General features: G+C 36.9%; 1 protein-coding gene across 2 annotated transcripts in view; it reads left to right on the top strand.

Moving 5' to 3' along the window:
- The window catches only part of ST18 (ST18 C2H2C-type zinc finger transcription factor), a 157,640-nt gene that overhangs the window by 127,757 nt on the left and 8,596 nt on the right, over window positions 1-21,287 (top strand). For both annotated transcript variants that reach the window (XM_037038670.1, XM_037038669.1), the window contains exons 16-22: window positions 713-828; window positions 5,948-6,010; window positions 6,814-6,882; window positions 10,775-10,837; window positions 10,941-11,021; window positions 12,014-12,235; window positions 16,996-17,084. In XM_037038670.1, coding sequence (XP_036894565.1) covers window positions 713-828; window positions 5,948-6,010; window positions 6,814-6,882; window positions 10,775-10,837; window positions 10,941-11,021; window positions 12,014-12,235; window positions 16,996-17,084 — 703 coding nt within the window. The remainder of the gene's footprint in view (window positions 1-712; window positions 829-5,947; window positions 6,011-6,813; window positions 6,883-10,774; window positions 10,838-10,940; window positions 11,022-12,013; window positions 12,236-16,995; window positions 17,085-21,287) is intronic.

Below are 21,287 nucleotides of genomic sequence, written 5' to 3'. Positions count from 1 at the left end.
CTTACAAAATCAAAATCGGTTTAAGATTCAAAGAAGGACATGAAAATTGGTGATAATCCAACAAGAAATTCCATCCAATAAGTAAAAGCCAACCAATTTAGTGCAAAAAAGTAAATGAGCAAAACTAAAAAGGGATGTAAGAATTAAAGCAGTTATTAGAAAAATCTAACTAAATGCCCAAATACTATGAACTCAGTTATTATATATTCAAACAAATAATTTAAATCTTAATTATTTACATATTAGAAGGAACATTCTGTTAAATTTACTTCTTTTTCCATTTCAAATTTTCATCATTATTTTTGCAATATATCTTCTGTTTTACTAATGATTCCTGGATATATAAAGAACTAGTCACATGGTCTTTAGGAAATATTCATTATGTAACAAAGCCTGAACTATGTTGAAATATTAATTACTGGACTCTATAAATGCCCTTGTAGTTAGATGTTTGCCAAAGCATTAAATTTTTAAAGGTATCTGCATGAATTATAATTTCCCATTTTTCACTGAGGATAAATGTACAAAACAATTGGGATATAGCCTTATACACATTATTTATTTTATGTACAAATCCTGTGAGGAACTTCAGCTGAGTTTAAGCCAAAACTCATATTTGACACTGATATACATCTTCAAATACAGCTGCCTTGCCAGGATTCACAATGCCTTCTGTGCTTCTGTGTTTTTGTTTTCATTTTTTTTCCTCCAGAAAGACCCAGTGAACTCTTCAGAAAATTTAGAGGAAAAGAAGTTTCTTGGAGAGGCCTCCATACCAAGCCCTAAACCCAAGCTCCATGCAAGAGATCTCAAAAAAGAACTAATCACGTAAGTGATTGAAAATGGCATATTCTGTGAGACTCTGGAAATAAGACTCAAGGTCATAATTTTGAATAATAATACCTTGGCTTACATAGTTGACTTTAGGAATGTTTTAGGGCAATTTCAACCATTTGGTAGTTAAATGTCCTATATATACCTAAACTTATATGCAGAACTAAGAAGGCTATGGAAAAAAGTGTACTTGACATGGTCTTATATTGAGAATTAAAAGTCTAATTGATTATAAAGCAATTAGAAATGTTTATGTTTTCATCAATTCTTACTCTGAAATCCACTGACTTTAGAGGATCCAAGTCAGGCCTTCAGGTGTATATAAACCTTTTCGAACTTAAAGCAGATTGCTATTTGGGTAAGAGAGTTCATGTTGTTCATCACGTCCTCAAAGGGTTCTGTGATTCAGAAGAATTTAAAGACCAGGGCACCTAATGGCAGTAAGCACTGGTTAAAACTGCCACCAAGTTCTGAAACAGAGGGTCAGGACACTGAGCAGGACTGGGCTTGTGGAGCAGAAGGCCCTGAGCTGAGCCCTGAGGGCCAGCTGAACCTGGTGAGGGGAGTGGGCAGGCACACACTCCAGCAGGGTCACAGCCCTGAGGAAAGTGGCCTGGTGGCAGGTTTTACCTGAGCAAGCCACAAGGTGTTTGAGCAGAAAACACCTTGTTATATAGTATTTTGGAACAACAGTGTGCAGAACTATGCTGAGACTGGATGCACTTGGGGACTGTGTGTAGTCAGGAAGATCATCTAAAATGTTGATGTGGAGATTCAGATGACATGTTGAGGGAGAAAGTGTAGAAGGAAAAGGACAGAATGGTTAGCACAGAACTGGAGGACACATTCTGCTGGGACCTGGGAGGAGAAAAGGAATACCGAAATGAGTTTACTTAGAAGAGAGCTAAGGGAATAATTGTCATGAGAGCTAAATGCTGAGAAAATTCTAAAACTGGGTATTTGATATTATCAGATGCCACAGAAGTACAAAGAGGTTAAATTGGAAAAGGTTGGACAAATCTTTTGAAAAGAGTCTCATAAAATAATGGAGGCCAGCCATTAGGTGGCATGCAGAGGCAGGAAAAGAAGTCAGAGAGGTGTGTGTGTGGGTACAGTGCAGGTGACGCCCCCAAATTACTGCAGCAGTGACAACTAAGTCTATGGACTTAGCCCAGCTCACACATGCTTATTGTATTAACCCTGAAGCTCTGACTGTTGGTTGCTAGGATTTTAGAGTGTGATTCTAAATCACATATCATACAACTTCCTTGTGGATGTGAGTTTATCTGGGCCATTGCCAGGACAGGAGGCCTTCTTGAGTTCCTTCTGCACCCGAGCTTTGAGATTCCCAGCCATTGCCCAGTGGAGGTAGAGTTAGAAAGGACTAAATTAGTGGGGAGGGGGCAAAGGGCAGAGGGGAGGAAGGCAATTCAGGCAAAGATGAGGCAGGAATCTTAGCATTTTCCCATTTATATCCACCGCGCATATGTCATTCTGGGTGGGTTATGTTTTATGTCAGTGAGTGAGTGGGCAAAATGCAAGAAATATTTTCCCTGTTTAAACAATTAAATATTAAAGTATACTCATACCCAAGTATATTTAAAGCTGCCAATTTCTGAAGGTTCCTAGCAAAGAGTAAAGCTTCCACTTAGGTCCCATTGTCACCACTCTCTCTTCTGTATCCTGCATAAAAAATGTTTAGATTTTTCCAATAAAAGTTATTTTAAACCCTCTGGTGGGTCAGCTACAACCCAACCTACCGTCTCCCCTTCCTTTTACAGCAAAACTCCTCAAGCAGACTGTTGCTACTCTGCGACTTATTTTGTCTCCTAGATCTTTCCCAGACAGGTTTTCACTCATTGCTCCACCAAAACCATCTTAAGTTCTCTGGGGAACCCCCATGTGGGTGTTGGTTCTTGGCCCTCTCTGTCCTACTTGATGCAGCAGGATTTGATCAAGCTGATCACTTCCACTCCCTAATCCGCTTTCTACACTGAGCTTGTAGGACATCACATCTGGACTTTTTTCCCACCTCTCCTGTTACCCCTTCATAGACTCCTGAGCAACCTCTAAAGATGGGAATTTGTCTCTGAGCTCAGTCCTGGAACCTCTTCTCTTCCCTATCTACACTCACTCCTCCAGGTTCTCAGGGTCTGAACCATCACTACACTGAGGACTCCCAGGCTGGCAACACCAGCAGTGATGTGAGCACTGGACTCATTTCTAAAAGCTCACATGGGCAATGAGCTCTCCCCTTCCCCCAGGGCCCTCCCCAACCGCCAGCTACCCTCTTCTCTCTGCCTTTCCCCTAAAGCCTCAGGACCTTACAGTTCCTGGTTCCTCTGCCAAGAATGCTCTTCCCACAGACCTTTGCATGCCCTTTCCCCCTCCCTCAGCTCTTATCTCAACTGTCACTCAGCTGAGCGGTATTCACGGCTACTGTAGTCCCCACCCCAGCCCTGATGCCCCCGTTTCCACATTTTTTCCTTTAGCACTTATTACTAGCTAACATACGTATACATTTTGCTTCACCTGATTCTCTTTTGTCTAGTGGGGGAGTCTGCCTCCCCCACTAGAATGGAGACTCCCTGAAGACAAGGGTGATCTTCTTTTGTCCGTTTTGTTATCTTCCATGTTCTCCCTGTTGGTACATATTTACTGTGCTGCCTTATTTCCCTAACTACATGGATAGGGGCTCAGAATTAGGGAGCACATCTCAACTGCTTTCGACCAGACAGAGTTGTGGATTTTGTTTCCGCAAATTACTTTGAATATCTTGAAAAATAAAAATTTTCCCTTTTAAGGTAGATTTTTGGAAATTATCAGAATCATTCCAAAGTAAATGTAGTATGCAGGATTACAACTAACCTACATTACTATTTGGGACAGAAAAAAATCAGTGTGCTTATTTTGTACTGGGTAACTCTTACTGGTACAAATGGAAATACAAATGAGGAAGGATTCTAAAAAGTTTTGAACAATTTTGAGAATATATTTAGGAATTCTTAGAAAATTAACACTCTAGAGCTTTCATGTTTCTCACCTCATTTTATAGACAGGTGAGTGCTTCAGTGGCTAGAAACCACTTACACGTATCTGTGTTGACATGCTGATTTTGTGAAAGTCTCACTACTTTAGAGTTTCACCTTCTCCTTCTTATGTTTTATGTTTCTAACACATGAACAAATGTACCTTAATTACTTTCTAAAAACTGTTCAGCTGAAATTGGATTTTTTGATGTTGATAAGCATAAATTTGCTTAAAGTTTAAATGTCCTTAAACTACCTAATTTCCCTTCTCGAATTTTGATATTTTCACTTGCAAACCTTCTCAGCATATTGGCAAATGTTATCGTGTAAGATTTTTCACTGGAGATTTGTAATTAAAGCCATCTCTCAGAATCAGAAACAGAACCTTTTCCCAGTACAACATCACCCCCAATTCTTGCTTTATTGCTTGACCTCTTTATACCACAAAACATAAAAAATGAATCAGTAGATAATTAAGCATACACTTTATTATTATTATATTTACTAAGTAATTTATAGCTGACTGGTGTAAAAATGATTAGCACTTCTTTACCTTTCCTGGCTGTATTAATAGTAGTACTTTCAAAATGGAAATAAATAAAATAAAGTAACTGCAATGCTGTCTTGAACACTAGGTGGCGATGTGTTTACAAAGTGAGAATTCATAGACAATTGCAAGGTATCTCCCACCCTCTGATATTCCATTCCATTTGTATAATATTCAGAAAAAGATTATTTTTCTATTTGGTTGGTGAATGACACTTGCAAGATAGCTCTGCACAAATGTTAATTATTGTTCATTTTTTCTTTACTTGTTTACATATGTGTATAGCTTCCACACTTTCCCTTCTGACATCCCATCTAGGAAAGCGATGGGTTAAGAGTTAGATCATTCTTTCTGGATCGAGCCCTGAAAAATCAAACTTCTCTCTGAGAGATGGAAATGTTCTAACTCTTACAGTTTTTTTAGGTTACCTGAATATGATTGGAAGATAGCTCACAGGAAAAAAAAACCTAGGTGACATTTCAGAAAATCTTGAATGTTGTTGATCTCCCCCTAAATGTCCCTTGAAAAGGATTAATTGTGCATTCTGCACACGTGGGTAAGCCTTCACTTTAGGCAGGATATCAGAAAAAACAGAAGCATGGATGACGTAGATTCTTCCTCTGACTATTAACAGCACCACAAATAGCGCTGAGTAGGCTGAGGTCAATCTGCTTACTCCAAATTAACAACGTTTGAGCCCCATCAAAGGAAAATAAATGACTGAAATACTTTGGAACTTATTAACTCTGGATGTAAAACTGTGCAGAATAACAATCCTGTTAGCTTACTTTAAAAACACTCAGAAGACGCACAGAATGTGACCAGCTTCTGAAATAAAGTGCACAGACAGACTCTGAGCTTTGACAGGTGCCCTGACAGCCTATTGCTTAGGTTAATTGCCCATTAGCAATTGTCTTTATTGGGTTCAAGATTTGAATGAAACTGATCACAAGCTTTTTAACTAAACTTCTTCCTGTCAGAAATATTCTCATCTAAAATGTCAGTTTACATTTTTCTTATTTTTCAGATGCTCTCTAAAATGTTCATGAAGTTACTATGTTGCCTGTCTCTTTAAAAACTAACAAAAATTCCTGTCTGAAATCTGTTATATAATTAGTGATGGTATTACTAAGAGCCACTATCATAATCCATGGGCTTATAATATTTATTATAATAACACATTTTTGAAGAAATAAAATGCCATTGATTATTGTCTCACAAGATCACTACAGCATGCATTTTAACATCACTTTCCTACATTATTTGAATCAGAAATTAGATGTGGTGCTGAGAGTTAATAAGATCATGCCAGTTTTCTTTTAGTATACTCATTCTTTTTTTTTTTTCAATTTTTTTATTTAATTAGTATACTCATTCTTATGTAACATAAATCTTTGGTTCAGGAGCTTCTACATGTCCTATACTGTGTTAGCTGACCTTGAAATGAGAAGCTACCTTGTGGCAAGTCAGACAGAACAAATGAATCCATAAAATGTATTTGACTCTAATTACATTTTACTTGTTGTTGTTGACCCAGCTGTCCAACACCAGGATGTGATGGAAGTGGCCATGTCACAGGAAACTATGCATCCCATCGCAGGTACCTAGTAACCTGGGGTGCAGTCAGGATTTTATCTTGTTCTAATTTAAATATTTATTCTTGCCCATTCTGAAAGGTATCTGGACTAGGAATTGGAGATTTAGTTGGTTGGGTTTTGGGTTTCTTTTGTTTTTCAGAAATAAAGCTAAGTTAAAATTTTAGTCTTTTCTTGTACGTAGTACAGAAATTATTATTTTGGTTTAAAATGGTTTCTGGTCTTGTATCCCAGATCACAAAGTTGGAGTTTTGTCAGGCTTTTGGTTGGGTCTAGCTTTAGGACTCAAATGAAACTAAGGTAAGACAACAGAGTGACTGGAGTTGGCCATTCACCCTGTGGATGTGGCATCCTCAGCCCTGGGCATGTAACAAAGTCAAGGTGTTAGAAAGGTTAAACAGTGACAGAGGCTGTGTCTAACCTTTCCACTTACCTTCTGCACTGATGTGATTGTTTTCCCTTTGGGTGCTGATTTAAACCTTTAAGCCACTATCCTTTGGTGATGCAATGGAAATGAACTACTAGTCAGTAATGATTCTATCACTAAATTCTAGAATTGGGGAGTCTCAGTGGGTTAAAGCCCTTCATTTGATAAACAGCAAACCCAAGTCTACCATAACAATTGAGGGGCTCGTTAGCCCAGACTTGCTAGAGTGACAAAGCCAGATTCAAACTTAGTTATTTTTCTCCCAATCCCCAGTCACCAGTAAATTTAACGTATGTTCACAGACTTGGATGCCATTTAAGTCAGATTTGTATGTGTCAGTGTTGTATGTATTGTTTTTTTGTTTTTCTTATCCCTTTTCAGTGTCTCTGGATGCCCTTTAGCAGATAAGACTCTTAAATCCCTCATGGCTGCTAATTCTCAGGAGCTTAAGTAAGTGTGGGAAGCGTGACCTCCGTGCCCTTGGTTCTCTGTGTGGGGGCTCTCCTCACTCAGAACCAGAGTGATCGTCGACAAGTAGTAAACTGTCTCATTATAAGCAACACATTCTGTCACCAAAATTCGAATGACTAAAACCAAATCACTGTAAGTTAATTAATTTGCTTGCTCTGGAGGTTTGTTTTTTATAATAATTTTAAAGCAATGATATAATACTTTAAAATACATTTTTTTAACTAGGTAATTTATAATAATAACGTAGACCTGTGAGAATATGGCAAACCATTTTTATTATCTAATTTTTTAAAGGTTTTATTTATTTATCTTTCGAGGGGAAGGGAAGGAGAGAGGGAGAGAAATATCAATGTATGTTTGCCTCCCGTGAGTCCCCTGTTGGGGATCTGGCCCGCAACCCAGGCATGTGCCCTGACTGGGAATCGAACCGCGATTGTGTGGTTCACAGGCCCGGGCTCAATCCACTGAGCTACACCAGCCAGGACTTTTTATTATCTAATTTTAAGAAAACTGCATAATATTTTCCTTTATGAGCATTTTGAATCATATGATGGCCTTTCACGTTTGGGTGCTCGACACGTTAGGTTCATTGTTACCTAGTCTACAGAATCTCAAAGTCACATGTATGTTAACTTTTACTTATTGATTTTACTTTCCCCACTTGTATACCCTTTTTTACTCAAAATTCTCACTTGTTTATTTTCATATATTGTTATATTACATGTAGAATAATTAAAAGTTATAATCTACCTTATACCCTTTAAAAACATAGAGTATAAATTTTAAAATGATAAATAAATAATATTAAACAAAATCAATGAACTTTATTTGAAAATAATATTTTAGGAAAAATAAATGTTACTAGGTCTAATGATAAAACACTAGACTTAGTAAAAGAATATTTCTGTAAATAGTAGAATCAACATTTGGCATCTAAGTCACAGAAAAATTTTCAGATATTACTTTTTTAATAGTCTGTTAGTATTTCCATTTTCTAACTTGTTTAAAAATTTTACCTAAGAATTACAGAAAATAAGTTTGTGAAAGAACATGGAATATTAAAGAAAAATAAAAACTCAGAATTTTAGTACCATGAATAGTTAAGGGGACTATGAAATATGCAAGTATTCCCACTTTCAAAGTGTAAAGTTCATTGATTGTATTAGTGTATGATACAGACTCCAGCCAGTGGTGTCCACAGTGCCATGAATGGGGCAAACAAAATCACAGGGACTGCAGAAGTCCTGTGGAGAAAAGGTACGGCATGGCCACTCCCTGAATGAGAGAGTGCTCCACCATTGCCTGGACAGGCTTTCATTGCTTTCTGGGAGCACTACCTCAAGGAAGGTCTTCATTCATCATTGTCAGGCAGTAATGATCAAACAACAGATGACATTCAAAGAACTATGAGACTTATTCTGAGTCAGAGTCTGTTAGTTAAAGGGCCATAAAACTTTGGGAAAAAAACTCACTTCATGCTTGGACCCTTATCAGAAAGTTGAGGATATTCTTAGCAATGCAAGTTTCACAGGATTTTATGCATTCTTTCTTAGACCCGATTGCCCCAGGGAACCGACTGTTCCTGCCCAGGGCTGTACCACCCTCTGGCGTTATTTTACGTTTAAGTCAGGTGGGGAAAGTAAGGCAGCCAAGAGATTAGGAGACTTCTTGGAGACAGAATGAGGACTCCAGCTATGTCAAAGCAGAAGGGTGAGGGTCCATCACCCCCTTTTTCTATAGTCCCCCGCTTCCTTCCCTGAGGGCCCCTACATGACTGTGTCTGTCTTAGGTCATCCCTCCCTGAGGAATCTTACCCATAATTTGCTAACCAGTCATCCACCCAGGGACAAGCAGTGTGAAGTTAAAGGGAGTAGAGGCAGCGCCCCTGCCAGGAAGATAAGCTTTGTCTCCTTAGTGGCTTATGGTCCCAAGGTCTCTTTACTCAGCCTTAGCCATGGGGGGTTACAGCTCCTGAAACAAAGCAGGACAGTTTCCAACAAGTGTAGACTTTGGAAATTGCTTTATTGACTGTTGCTTTTCCAGACCAAAATATCAGAATACTAAATAAAAATTAATATTTAACAAATTGAAAAAAGAGAAGAGCTATGCATGCTTACTCATTTTTACTTAATCTTACTCAGTAGTTACTCATTTAATCTTCAAGAATTGCCTAAACTTCCACATTGCCATGCCTTCATAATAATTATCAGTTTGCTTAATATATTCTCTAAATATTATTTCTAGGGGAAAAGCATTGACAGTAAATGTAAAACATGTAGGTTGATAGGTCCTATAACAATCTCTAGTATTTATGTTTTATGCAGTCATCTAATAAGTCACAGCTTTGATTCTTTTCCATTCATAGAAGATAAAGAGCCATTTAATTGACCTCTTCCTTAGAGACTCAAGGAGAATTCCAAAACAAGGTTCCTCAACACAGATTTTCCCATGATTGCAATATGCTAGTAAACCACTATTTTATAAAATATTAATAGAATGAGAATAGCATTCAAGCCTTTCCTACAATATAGAAAACATATTATATCTGAAAATGGTTGATTAAAGACTCAATGCATAAATATGATTTCAGTCATGTGTAGGATATAAAACTGAAAACAACAAATAAACAAATAAGACAAACAGAAACTTGTAGACACAGACAACAGTGTGGTGGCCACCGGAGGGGGAATGGGAAAAGGAGAGGGGGTCAAATATATAGCAAAAGAAGGAGATTTGACTTTAGGTGGTAAACACACAACACAATATACAGATGATGTATTGTAGAATTATACATTGAAACCTATATAATTTTATTAACCAAGTTCACCCCAAAAACTTTAATTTAAAACATTAAAAAATAAAAATAAAAGACTCAATGCAGGTTTTTCTGGTTAGCTTAAAGAGATGTTTGCTGATTTTATATCTCATTACAAAAAAGTATTTACTCCTATTTTTTGCTTCAGGATTAAATATAAAAGCATTAGCATGAAAGTTCAGTGGGCTAGAGTTTAAGAAAAGGGAAGTATTCACATTTTTATTTAGGTTGTTATTTTTCTCAAACTCTTGTTTGGGTGAAATCTGAAACTAGGTGACTATACAACTAAATAATAACAGATAATTTTTACAAGAGCATTAGAAAAGCAAGCATTTTTATGGTAGTCTCTGTATATATATTAGTATTTAGGGTTTAAAAAACAACAACAAAAGGAAGAAAAGCCATATAAATTGTTGTATATTGAAATCCATTCCTAATTAGCATTCCAAGCAAAATTGGATTTTTTCTCCTCTTTCACCTTCCTTATTCCAAATTTAATGATTTTCAGTAATAGCTGTTGGTAGATTTTCCAAAAGTCTACTTAGGTTGGGCCATGAGGTAGAATAGACCAGGTGCAAATGACTTGGGTTCTTTGGCAACCATACTGATGTGCCAAGTTTCTAGAATTCACATACACCACGGTTGCTCATCTGAATTTAATGGGTTATTATGGTAGTGGGGCATGTCAAAGAAAATAAATTATGCTCAAAAACAATTTGGAAAACTTTTTTCTTCAGTGCAAAATAAAATTTTGCATGATGTAGACAGAAGCCCAACAGTTGTAGGTCAAATTTCAGGTTCTTTCCAAAATAAGATTTTGAAAAAGAAAGAAAAAATTAATGTAGGATAACTGATATATTGTCTATCAAGCTTTACACAGGAGTTACATATCTTAACAATATTTTTAAATGAACTCATAGCCTAAAACTAACTATATTTAAGTAAAATATGTCCTACTGAAAGCAACTCATTCTGTTTAGTTTTATTTAAATGTGTTGTGATCCCCCTTCCTCCACTACAAGCATGTGGCCTGTCTTCTGTTCCTGTGTTTTCCAGGTGTCCAACCCCAGGCTGTGATGGTTCAGGGCACGTGACTGGAAACTACGCTTCCCACAGAAGGTAGGATCGATCCCATTTCTGAGAAATGATATCAGAGTGTCAGCAGCAGTGGCCATGGAGATCACATGGTTTGGTTTTATTCTTTGTTGGGTACATATTTTAGTTTGTCCGGCTGCCCTCGTGCCAGGAAAGGTGGTGTCAAAATGACTGCTACGAAGGAAGAAAAAGAAGACCCTGAACTCAAGTAAGTGTGACAGTCGAGGCAGCAGCATGAGGGCAGGAAGTAGAATGTTGGTCAAGTGGGTGGGACTTTGGTTGGGGTGCAACTGAGCATTGATTGCATTTCAGGGAAAGTGACCCTATCAAACACAAGGACCTTGATGCTGCAGTCAGTGTCTGGATGTTTGAGACAAATTTTCCATTCCTAGCTGTGTTTTCACAGTTTTTTAGATAATGTAAAATTAAAAGGGGTGATATCATACTTTTTCCGTTTGTTTTAAAGAAAAGTAGCAGCATAATGCTTTCTTCTTCTTTTAAAGAAAAGAGTGCTACAGAATAACATATTGGCAGGATTTTTCCATGAAACTTTTAATTTTGTTTAAAGTGAAATTTTATGTAAATTAAATTCCCTCCTCTGAGACACATGCTTCCTAGACTAGGATGATACATGCAGACATAGATGTAGAAATTTAAATTGTTTGCTTAACAGTGTTTCTAAGTACAATATTTGAACATCTGGGAACCAATATCTCAGTTCTGTGAGCAATGTGTTATATAAGAGCGTAGGGCAAGGTAGTTGACAGTTTACACACATGGTCTTTGCAGGCAGAAAAACAGGGCTTACTGGTTGGCTAGGACTAAAAGTGTGGGCTTGAACTTGACTCCACTTTTTGTAAAATGGATGGCAAGTTACCTAAGCTTTATTAGCTTCATTTTCCCCACCTGTGAGATGGGATCATAACACTCTCTGCCCAATAGAAGTGAAGATCACTTTCAGTGAAGATCATACAGGGAACAATGCATGAAAATGGTTTAGCCCAGAGCCTGTGGACCAGCATTACTCCCAGTACAACGCTGCCAGGCTAGTTGCAGTGCCTCTTTTAAAACTCTGTCATTTCACCATTTGCCTTTGGGTAGTATGGAACCACCAGGGCCTTCTTATATATTCAGTTACTGCACGTCATGTGAGTTATTTAGTCTCCCAGCTGGTCATATGTCTCTGTTCTATCTCTTTAGATGTCCTGTGATAGGGTGTGACGGCCAAGGTCACATATCAGGTAAATACACATCCCATCGTACAGCTTCTGGCTGTCCCATGGCTGCCAAGAGACAGAAGGAAAATCCTCTCAATGGGGCCCCCCTCTCCTGGAAACTGAACAAACAAGAACTACCACACTGTCCTTTGCCAGGCTGCAATGGGCTGGGCCATGTAAATAATGTTTTTGTCACGCACCGAAGGTAACGTTTATTCTCTTTTTCTTGTGTTGTTTTTGTGATTATTTGTCACCTGGGTTGCTTTGTGGGGTAGTAGAGCCCTCCTTGAGGTCATAAATTATAGCTTTTCAGATTTGATAACAACGAGTATTGCCAAATACATAGTTAACTAGTTTCAAGAATAAAAAACAATTCTCTATTTCTGAAAATTCACTATACAATCTTCAAGTGTTCCAAAAACTGTGTATTTGTTTTTCATATCTTAAAATATTGCTTATCCTGCTGTTTTTTAATGGTCCAGTCTTTTAATGGTTCACTTCAGTTCCAAGTGGTGATATCTACTCTGCTATGTTGTGTCATATGTAAGTCACGTTACATATCCATGCCATTTCCTTCCTCTCATGAACTGGCTCAATTTCAGGCTAAATTGTAGTTATTTTTGCTCCTGGGAAGGTGTGACTCATCCCCAGCAGCCAGAAGGAAAATAACACCATGTCTATAAAGTATATGATAGGATGAGATTCAGAAAACCCTTTATAGTTTAACAATGACTTAGTTCCTTTATCATTGAGTGTCACTTATTTTAAGAGTCCTTTGTGGTACAGTGATCTTAGTCCAGCTTTTTGGTTCACATTCTACCCAAAGGAAGGAGCCAGAAGATTCACTGCACACACTTCTTCAGTCAGTGAGAGCGCTTCCAGCCTTGTGGCCACTACACAGGATTTAATATCAAATGAAGCTTTAGTGAGCCCTGCTGCTTTGCTTATGAGCAGAATGCAAATGGAGCAGAGCTGGGGTGTTCTGATATTTTGTTCCATTTCAAAGATACTTATCAATGGTATCAGGAAAACAAAACCTTATAGGAACTACTGATTTAAGTGGATTTGCAGCGACACCTGCTTATGGAGAAAACCTGAACTTTTTAAGAGTTTATTTGTTTATAGTCATCAACTGCATGATCACCTCCACAATAGTATAAATTGTTTTATTCTTCATTCCATATTTAGAAACAACGGTCACAAATCAAGTATGCCTAGTGTCACATATTCTGCACAGTAGCTTCCTGTTCTTATCACGGCCTCAGCAACATCCGTGTTAACACTGATAATGACATGTTACTGCTATACTGTGGTGAGCACATTCCTGTTAGCAACAACAGAGTTATCCTTAAAAATCATGGAGAAACTTTAAATGATGACATCCAGGTGAGGTGAGGAGCCACAGAGATTCTCATAAACTGCAGGTGGACTAGTAGTGGATAAGCCACTTTAGGAGGCAAGTTGAAAAAGAGCAGATGAACATGCCTGCTGCCCAGCCACAGAGGTGGTGCGCTTATGCCCCAGAAAATCCTCTGCCACAATGGGGCTCAGAGACACATCTGAGAAAGTCTGTGGTAGCATTGCTCTACTAACTCCAAGCTGGGAAGGACCTACCTGCCCACTGGCAGTCAAGGGCGTAAATAAACATTTCTGTGTACAGGGCCTGCTGCACAGTAGTGAAAATGAAGGCACAGCACGGGTGGATTTTAGAACACATGCTGAGTGAAAAATAATTGCTGAGGAATATATGCAGTATGATTCTGTTTACAAAGAGTTTAAAACATGTAATGAAATTACACTTAGAAAAACTAGGTAATTGATACTTAAAACTCAAGTGAATGGTTTTCCCTGGGGAACAAGAGACAGCAATTGCTGAAGGGCTCGAGCTTCATATATACTAATAAGGCATGCTCTGCATGTGAAGGGAAATGGTGTCCATTTCAAGAATGTTCTTTGAACTGCAAATCTATATTATTTGTGTCTGTGTACATATTGTGTATCTCATCATCTAAGAAACAAAATGATGAGTTCAAAATATACAGGCTGCAAGGTTAATAACACGATAACATCTTCTGGGAAAAGGAAAGCAATTAAGAATTTAGACAAATGAATAACTCAGATTTCAGTTTCCACTGGGGATTCCTCTTACTGCTTATAAGATTTAAGAGACTGAATTTGATTTGTGGTATTCTCTTTAATGTGGAATGCTTCCCTTAACTATCCAAGTATAACTTAATGAAATAATATGGCGAAAATCCCTAGCCTCTTCTTTGTACATCACAAGTGTTCCATGCAGACCAGTCTCTGTCTCTTTCATAAAAACATATTAATGCATGTATATGTACCATAATTTGTTAAAGTAAGTAGACCTACTGGAATAGCACACTCTAACCTACCATAGATTTTTACATATTATACATTTTGAATGTAAAATCACTGAGGTTGTTCAGGATCCTTAATCACCAACAATGTCAACACCTACTCAGAGCTCTGCTCTAAGTAACTTTCTTGGTTTGCTCCCTCAAACTTTGACAAAACCCTGCATGCTACAGAGGTATTATAATTACCTTCCATGGACGTACACACAGTGATGTTCAGGGACTGCCCCTGCAGGCAGCCCTGGGACACCAGATCCCTTTTGTGAGGGCCCTGTCCTCTGCATCCCTGTGTTTAATGAGCCCTTCCACGTGCCAGGCACACACACATTCCGTTTCCTCAGCCATCGTCTAAGATAAGTTTTCTACTTTTTTCCCATTTTAAGGTTCAACAAAATGGGACTAATTACAAAACTTAACCTTGTGTGATGGTTAAGAAATATTCAACTTGTGAGTTACATCAGCATTATATTTACATACCAGTTGGTTTAAAACCTGGCTTTGAATCTTTACATTACAAACTTCCACTTACTAAAATAGCAATCTGAAGATAAATATTTTAGTATTAAAATACCAAGATACACCACACACACACATCATTGTAGATGTTTATAACTTTAAAAGCAGAATTTCTGTGACTAATGGAACTCAGTGCTGTGTAACTTTGTAACTTTCGCAGTTGTAGATACTTCATTCAGTTCCCATACCAGTGCATTACAACTGGACATTTACTGCTGGGTCGTCTGAACGAAGTAGATCCGTTAGGAGACACAGTCTTCATGAGCTATAAATTTCCATTATTTTACAAACAGATTTATGGTAGTTCACTTTTAAAACTGAATTTACTGCCCTTGCTGGTGTGGCTCAGTGGATTAAATGGCAGACTGAGAACCAAAAGGTCGCTGGTTCAATTCCCAGTGAGGGCACATGCCTGGGTCAGGTCCCCAGAAAGGGCATTTGAGAGGCAACCACACATTGATACTTCTCTCCCTTTCTTTCTTCCTCCCTTCCCCTCTCTAAAAATAAATAAATAAAATCTTCAAAAAACTTTAAAAAAGAAACTGAACTTACCAACAATAATTAGTCCTGTTCATGACCATTTTCTGAGAATACAATATGTGACATAAAACAAGACACACTTGTGTAAACATTCCAGGGAAAGAAAATGAAGCCTAAACAGGCCACACTTTACAATGAGAAGCTTCTAAAATGGAAAAATCAGGTACAAGTTCAGTTTGTGCTTTTTCATTATTTTCTTTTCCTATGTAAAATGTTACATAATTCATCAAATCTTGGTAAATTACATAACTTTTTAATGTATAATGTTACATACCAATCTTTTATATTTTATATAATCTTCACATATAATAATTCTTTAAAACAATGCATTCATTCAGCATTTACTTTACTTCAGAAATAGTTTCTATTAGCCAAGTGTCCTAAACTTTGGATGGAAAATGATTGTTTTATACATGAATTATAATCAAATTTCTGTGCAAAAACATTATAAGTGACTGATGGTGATAATTTTTATTTTATATAAAAATTATGTCTCCAGCCCTGGCTGGTGTAGCTCAGTAGATTGAGCGCGGGCCTGCGAACCACACGATTGCGGTTCAATTCCCTGTCAGGCTACGTGCCTGGGTTGCAGGCCAGTTCCCAGCAGGGGACTCACGAGAGGCAACCATACATTGATATTTCTCTCCTTCTCTGCTTCCCTTCCCCTCTAAAGATAAATAAATAAAATCTTAAAAAATTATATCTCCAAAAGCAAAAGAATACAACAAACTTACAAAATAGTTAATAATTGATTAAAATAACAAAATCACCTGATTATGTACTCTGGAAAACAGGTTTGTTCAATGTCATTATTATATTGGTGAAATTTCCATAAAACTGACACATGTAAAAAAAGAAGCATTGAGGAAGAATGAAATTCAGGAACAGAGTATAAAACCAGCACAGAATGATACAGTTTCTGTAGTGATCGTGTCTGAATATACTTACAGTGGTTCCTTTTATTTTTGTTTTTAATGTAGAATTGTTTAATGAAAAATAATGTTTTAAAAGTTAAAAATAGAAACTTTTCCATATCCAAACTGCATGGGGAAGGGAGGTTTTTATTTTGGGTTTGTAATAATTTGAGTCATTCAGTATAGATGAGATTGCACCATGTACAAAGACAGAAAGAACTAGATTCTGCTTTATTATTCACGGAATTTTGATGAATTTGGAACAATTCCTATTCATAATATAAGTACAATTTCATGTTTATAGAAAATAAAGTGACCAGAACTAAAGAAAGGCACTTATATGAATGCAGAATAGAAATATGTTAACAAAATGCATGAAATGATAATATCAACAGTAGTTATTTGTATTTTGATTTAGGAAAAAACAACACAAAACATTTTACATTACTTCAGGGTCCTTTGCTTTTGCTTAATGGATATTTACTTGTTATTTTCTACAAAGGACTGCATTTATAATGTAATTAGTAAGCAGGCAAACACATAAATAGTAAGAGGTGAATAAATTTAGTTTTTTATAAGAGATGTTTCACACATAAGTATAATTTCTATTTTTACAGCCTATCTGGATGTCCTCTAAATGCACAAGCTATCAAAAAGGGCAAGGTCTCAGAAGAACTAATGACCATCAAGCTCAAAGCCACTGGAGGTGAGCACTCATGACCAGGCGTCAGCATCCCTCCTGAGGTCCAGACTGCAGCTCCTCATGGGGTTGTGCTCACTGCATTATACTCTGTGAGCTGGAGTTTTAATATATAATAAGGAAGCTTTCCTCACATTTGAACTAAAACTATAACTTTATCTCAAAACAGTAGCTTGGTTTTTCCCTTACTTTTTAGTAATGATCTCCAGCAGGAAGAAATGAGCAGAACTTTTGCCCCTCGGTCCTCAGACAGTGTGCATGAACATGCGTGTGTGTGCATGCAGACATGGGAGTGTCTTTCCCATGTAAGCCCTCTATTACAGGGCAAGAAACACAGTTTCTGGCATCTATATTTGAATCCTTTGATTTTGTTCTGTATTCAAAATGATAGTTAAATGGTGAATCTGAATGATTTAAATTTAGCATTTATCTCTATTTCCCTACATGATTTCCTACTGTCAATCTTTGATCGATATTAATATACAGTTAATATACAGCCCAGAATATAATACAATTATGTTATATTATATTCTGGGCTCTGTATTTGGATCCTCCAATTTCCTTCTGATTCTCCAGTGCTTTTCTTAGATTTTCTCATCAGCATGTGCTGTTTTTCCTTGAAGGCCATTTTAGAACATCAGAAAAACAATGGCAATGTAATTATTTTACTTTGGTGCATTTATTTGATAGTGTCTTTTGCACATGACTAGAATCGAGCTAGAGATTTTTAACTATTTTAATTTTAGTTCTCTGGAAATATTCTTCAATCTTTTTTAAAAAAAGACATGGAGTATCCCAGGGAGGAAAGCACTCTTGGGCTTCCTACCAGTTTGTTTACCTTGGAGGCCTCATCTGCTTCAGACACGTTATTTGAGTTGTTCTCCCTGCATGGGCCTTGTGGAGGGGGATCAAAAGCCCTGGTGTTAGGGACGGGTCTGCCTCTAAATTCTCTCCAAAATTCAGATGCTCAGTCAAAATGCTTTCTCCAGATACTTTGACCACTCCTTTAAAATACTCCCCATGCCTCAAATGCATCTTTGCACATTTTTAGCAAAATTGGCACAATTAATATTAATTTTTACAACACCTTATTTTTCAATATTTTAACAGTGGGATGTGCAAAAATAAAACTACTTAAAATTAATTCAAAAAATTAGACCAAAAATATCAAAGAAAGCATGATGGGACAAGCCTGAGGAAAATACAATGAATATGTAAACCAAGCCATTTCACGGTGGGTCAAAAAGAATCTCAGATTGAACTTTCAGCTTTATAGAAGCCAAGGCAAAAGGAGAATATAACTATTACAGAAATCACACTATCAATAAGTAAATTTAGGAAATTTAAACTCTATTTAGGAAATTTAAACTCTATTTAAATTTAGGAAATCTAAACTCTTTCTGGAATTGAGTGCATGAAGAAATACTTCCTTTTTTATTTAAGTATTTTTAATTGATTATACTATTACAGTTTCTCCAATTTTTCCCCCTTTATCCCTTCTCTACCCTGCCCCCCATCCCTCCAGCATTCCTTCCTGCTTAGTTTGTGTCCATGGGTTGTACATGCAAGTTCTTTGAGTCTTCTGTTTCCTATACCATATTTATCTTTCCCCATCAATTTTATGCCTACTAATTATGCTTCCTCTTCCCTGTACCATCCCCTCTATTCCTCCCTTCCCCCTCACCACTGACCTCCCTCGGTGTGATGTATATTTCTCTGATTCTGCTCTTGTTCTCGTTGTTTGCTTAGTTTTTGTTTTATTGTTTTTCTTTTCTTTTAGGTTCATTTGTTGGTAGTTGTGAGTTATTGTCATTTTACTGTTCATATTTTTTATATTTATTTTCTTAGATAAGTCCCTTTAACATTTTATATAATAAGGGCTTGGTGATGATGAACTCCTTTAACTTGACCTTATCTGGGAAGCACTTGATCTGCCTTTCCATTCTAAGTGAAAGCTTTGCTGAATAGAGTAATCTTAGATGTAGGTCCTTACCTTTCATGGCTTCAAATACTTCTTCCCAGCCCCTTCAGCCTATAAAGTTTCTTTTGAGAAATCAGCTGGTAGCCTTATGGGCGCCCCTTTTAGGTAACTGTCTCTTGCAGCTCTCTCTTTACGTTTAATCTTGGGTAACTTAATGATGATGTGCCTTGGTGTGCTCCTGTTTGGAGCACAACTTCTTTGGGACTCTCTGAGCTTCTTGGACTTCCTAGAAGTCTATTTCCTTTGCCAGACTGGGGAAGTTTTCCTTCATTATTTGTTCAAATAAGTTTTCAATTTCTTGCTCTTGTCCTTCTTCTTCTGGCACCCCTATAATTCGAATATTGGAACATTTCAGATTGTCCCAGAAAATCCACAGCCTCTCTTCATTTATTTGGATTCTTGTTTCTTTCTTCTGATCCTAGTTGGATGTTTATTTCTTCCTTTTGTTTTAAAGTGTTGTTTTGAATCCTAGTTTCCTTCTTGTCACTATTGGTTCCCTGAATATTTTGCTTTATTTCATTTTGGGTATCTTTTATTTGTTCTTTCATTTTTCAACCAAGCTCAATCAGTTCTGAGAGCATTTTGATTACCAAGTAATTAAAAATGCTAACAGAAATACTTCTTATGAGTCTTCATTATGGGAACCAACATACACTCTATAGTAAATGCAGTCTAAATTGCAGCCTGTTCTTTAAAAAGATAAGAACAAAATAGTAAGCCAGTGACTTTGCAGCATATTGCAATGAAGTTTTTATCAGGCCTGGTCCATGGCCCTGCTGGTCTGTCTGAACCTCTGGTAGAAGCACACAGAAACCTCGGAGCAGCCAGACTGAGCACACATCCTTTATAAATCCAGCATCTTCAGCTGAGCTTTCAAAGGATGTGGAGCAGCAGTGAGATGGGTGGGACACTCTAACAAGTGTCTGCAGTGCAGTTATTCTAGGTGGGTCAGGAAACCACAACATTACACATTTTTATCATCTAGGGAGCTAGGGGCTGATACATGAAGCTTGAAAAACTCTGATGACTTTTGCATAAAGAAAAATCCACTTGAATTAAAGGTTGAGGGTCAGTTGAGGGTCAAGGAAGAACAATCAAAGGTGATTCAAAGTCTCCTCTAACACTGGTTCACCACCACAGCCCCCTCCCTTCAAACTTGGCAACAATAATTATTCTCTGCATGATTTATAAAACAGGTGTGGCCCAACACTTCCTCAATCATTAAAAAAATGCAAACTGCAGTAAAATGGATAGTGTTTGCCAGTTTAAACATCTTAGTACACTGTCTTAAGTTAAACTAGGAGCAGATCATCCATGCAGTTGGTTGAATTAGATAACATGTTGGGCAATTACCTACAAACAAGTTAAAACGCGGACGTCTACATAAAACAAATTACATTAGTTTTAGAAGAATTGATCTTGTAATCTCTGTGCTTACCATAATTAACTGGTCATATTCATTTTTAAAGACCATTACTAGTCCTTGGTAACAAAATTAGATCATTTGTGTGTGAATGAATGGCTGCCTTTCTAGTATTTGTGGGGACAAGTAAAAGTTAGGATGGTTGACTCACATATGTTCCTGTATTCAGTATCCTTTCAGTTTTTCCTTTATAGTAAAATACTATTTTCTAAATATTTAATACATCATTTATTTCTGTACTAAAGCTCTTCACCCTTTTAGCAACAAAAATAGTCAAATTTACATTAATTCATTTTCCCCTAAATAAAAGCAGCAATAAAACTTTTGTCTGTATGCCAAATATAAAAATAAAGCTTCACCCCAAAAGTATAAGAGAATTTTTAATAGAATAGTATTGTTTTATTTGTATAACATAAAAAATAACGACTTCAAGCCCCTTGCAAGTTGAGTATACCTTCTCAATACCTTCCACATATATTTATATGGAATATAAAGAAAATATTATAAATTATATAATCCCTGATTATGTAAATTATATTAATATCAAGTAAAAATTAGAATCATTGAATTAAAGGAAAGCATATTCTCCAGCTTTTAAAAAGGTGTACTATATAAATAGAGCCATTGAATAGTTCACTAAAATATTTAGTGCAAAATTTATGTAGTTTCCTTGATCAGCAGTACCTAGCTAGTCTAACATTCTACTTTAAGTATATCTGTAAAGGAACATTAGTGCACACATTCTATCAATGCTTTCAAAACATTAATTATCTATGAATAAAGGTAGCAATATAATGGGTAAAGA

The sequence above is a fragment of the Sturnira hondurensis genome, unplaced genomic scaffold, assembly GCF_014824575.4.
Source record: "Sturnira hondurensis isolate 20B ecotype Veracruz unplaced genomic scaffold, ASM1482457v3 Scaffold0024805, whole genome shotgun sequence".
NCBI lineage: Eukaryota > Metazoa > Chordata > Mammalia > Chiroptera > Phyllostomidae > Sturnira > Sturnira hondurensis.
The sequence above is the reverse complement of the archived record's forward strand: the minus strand, read 5'-3'. Positions and strand labels throughout refer to the sequence as shown.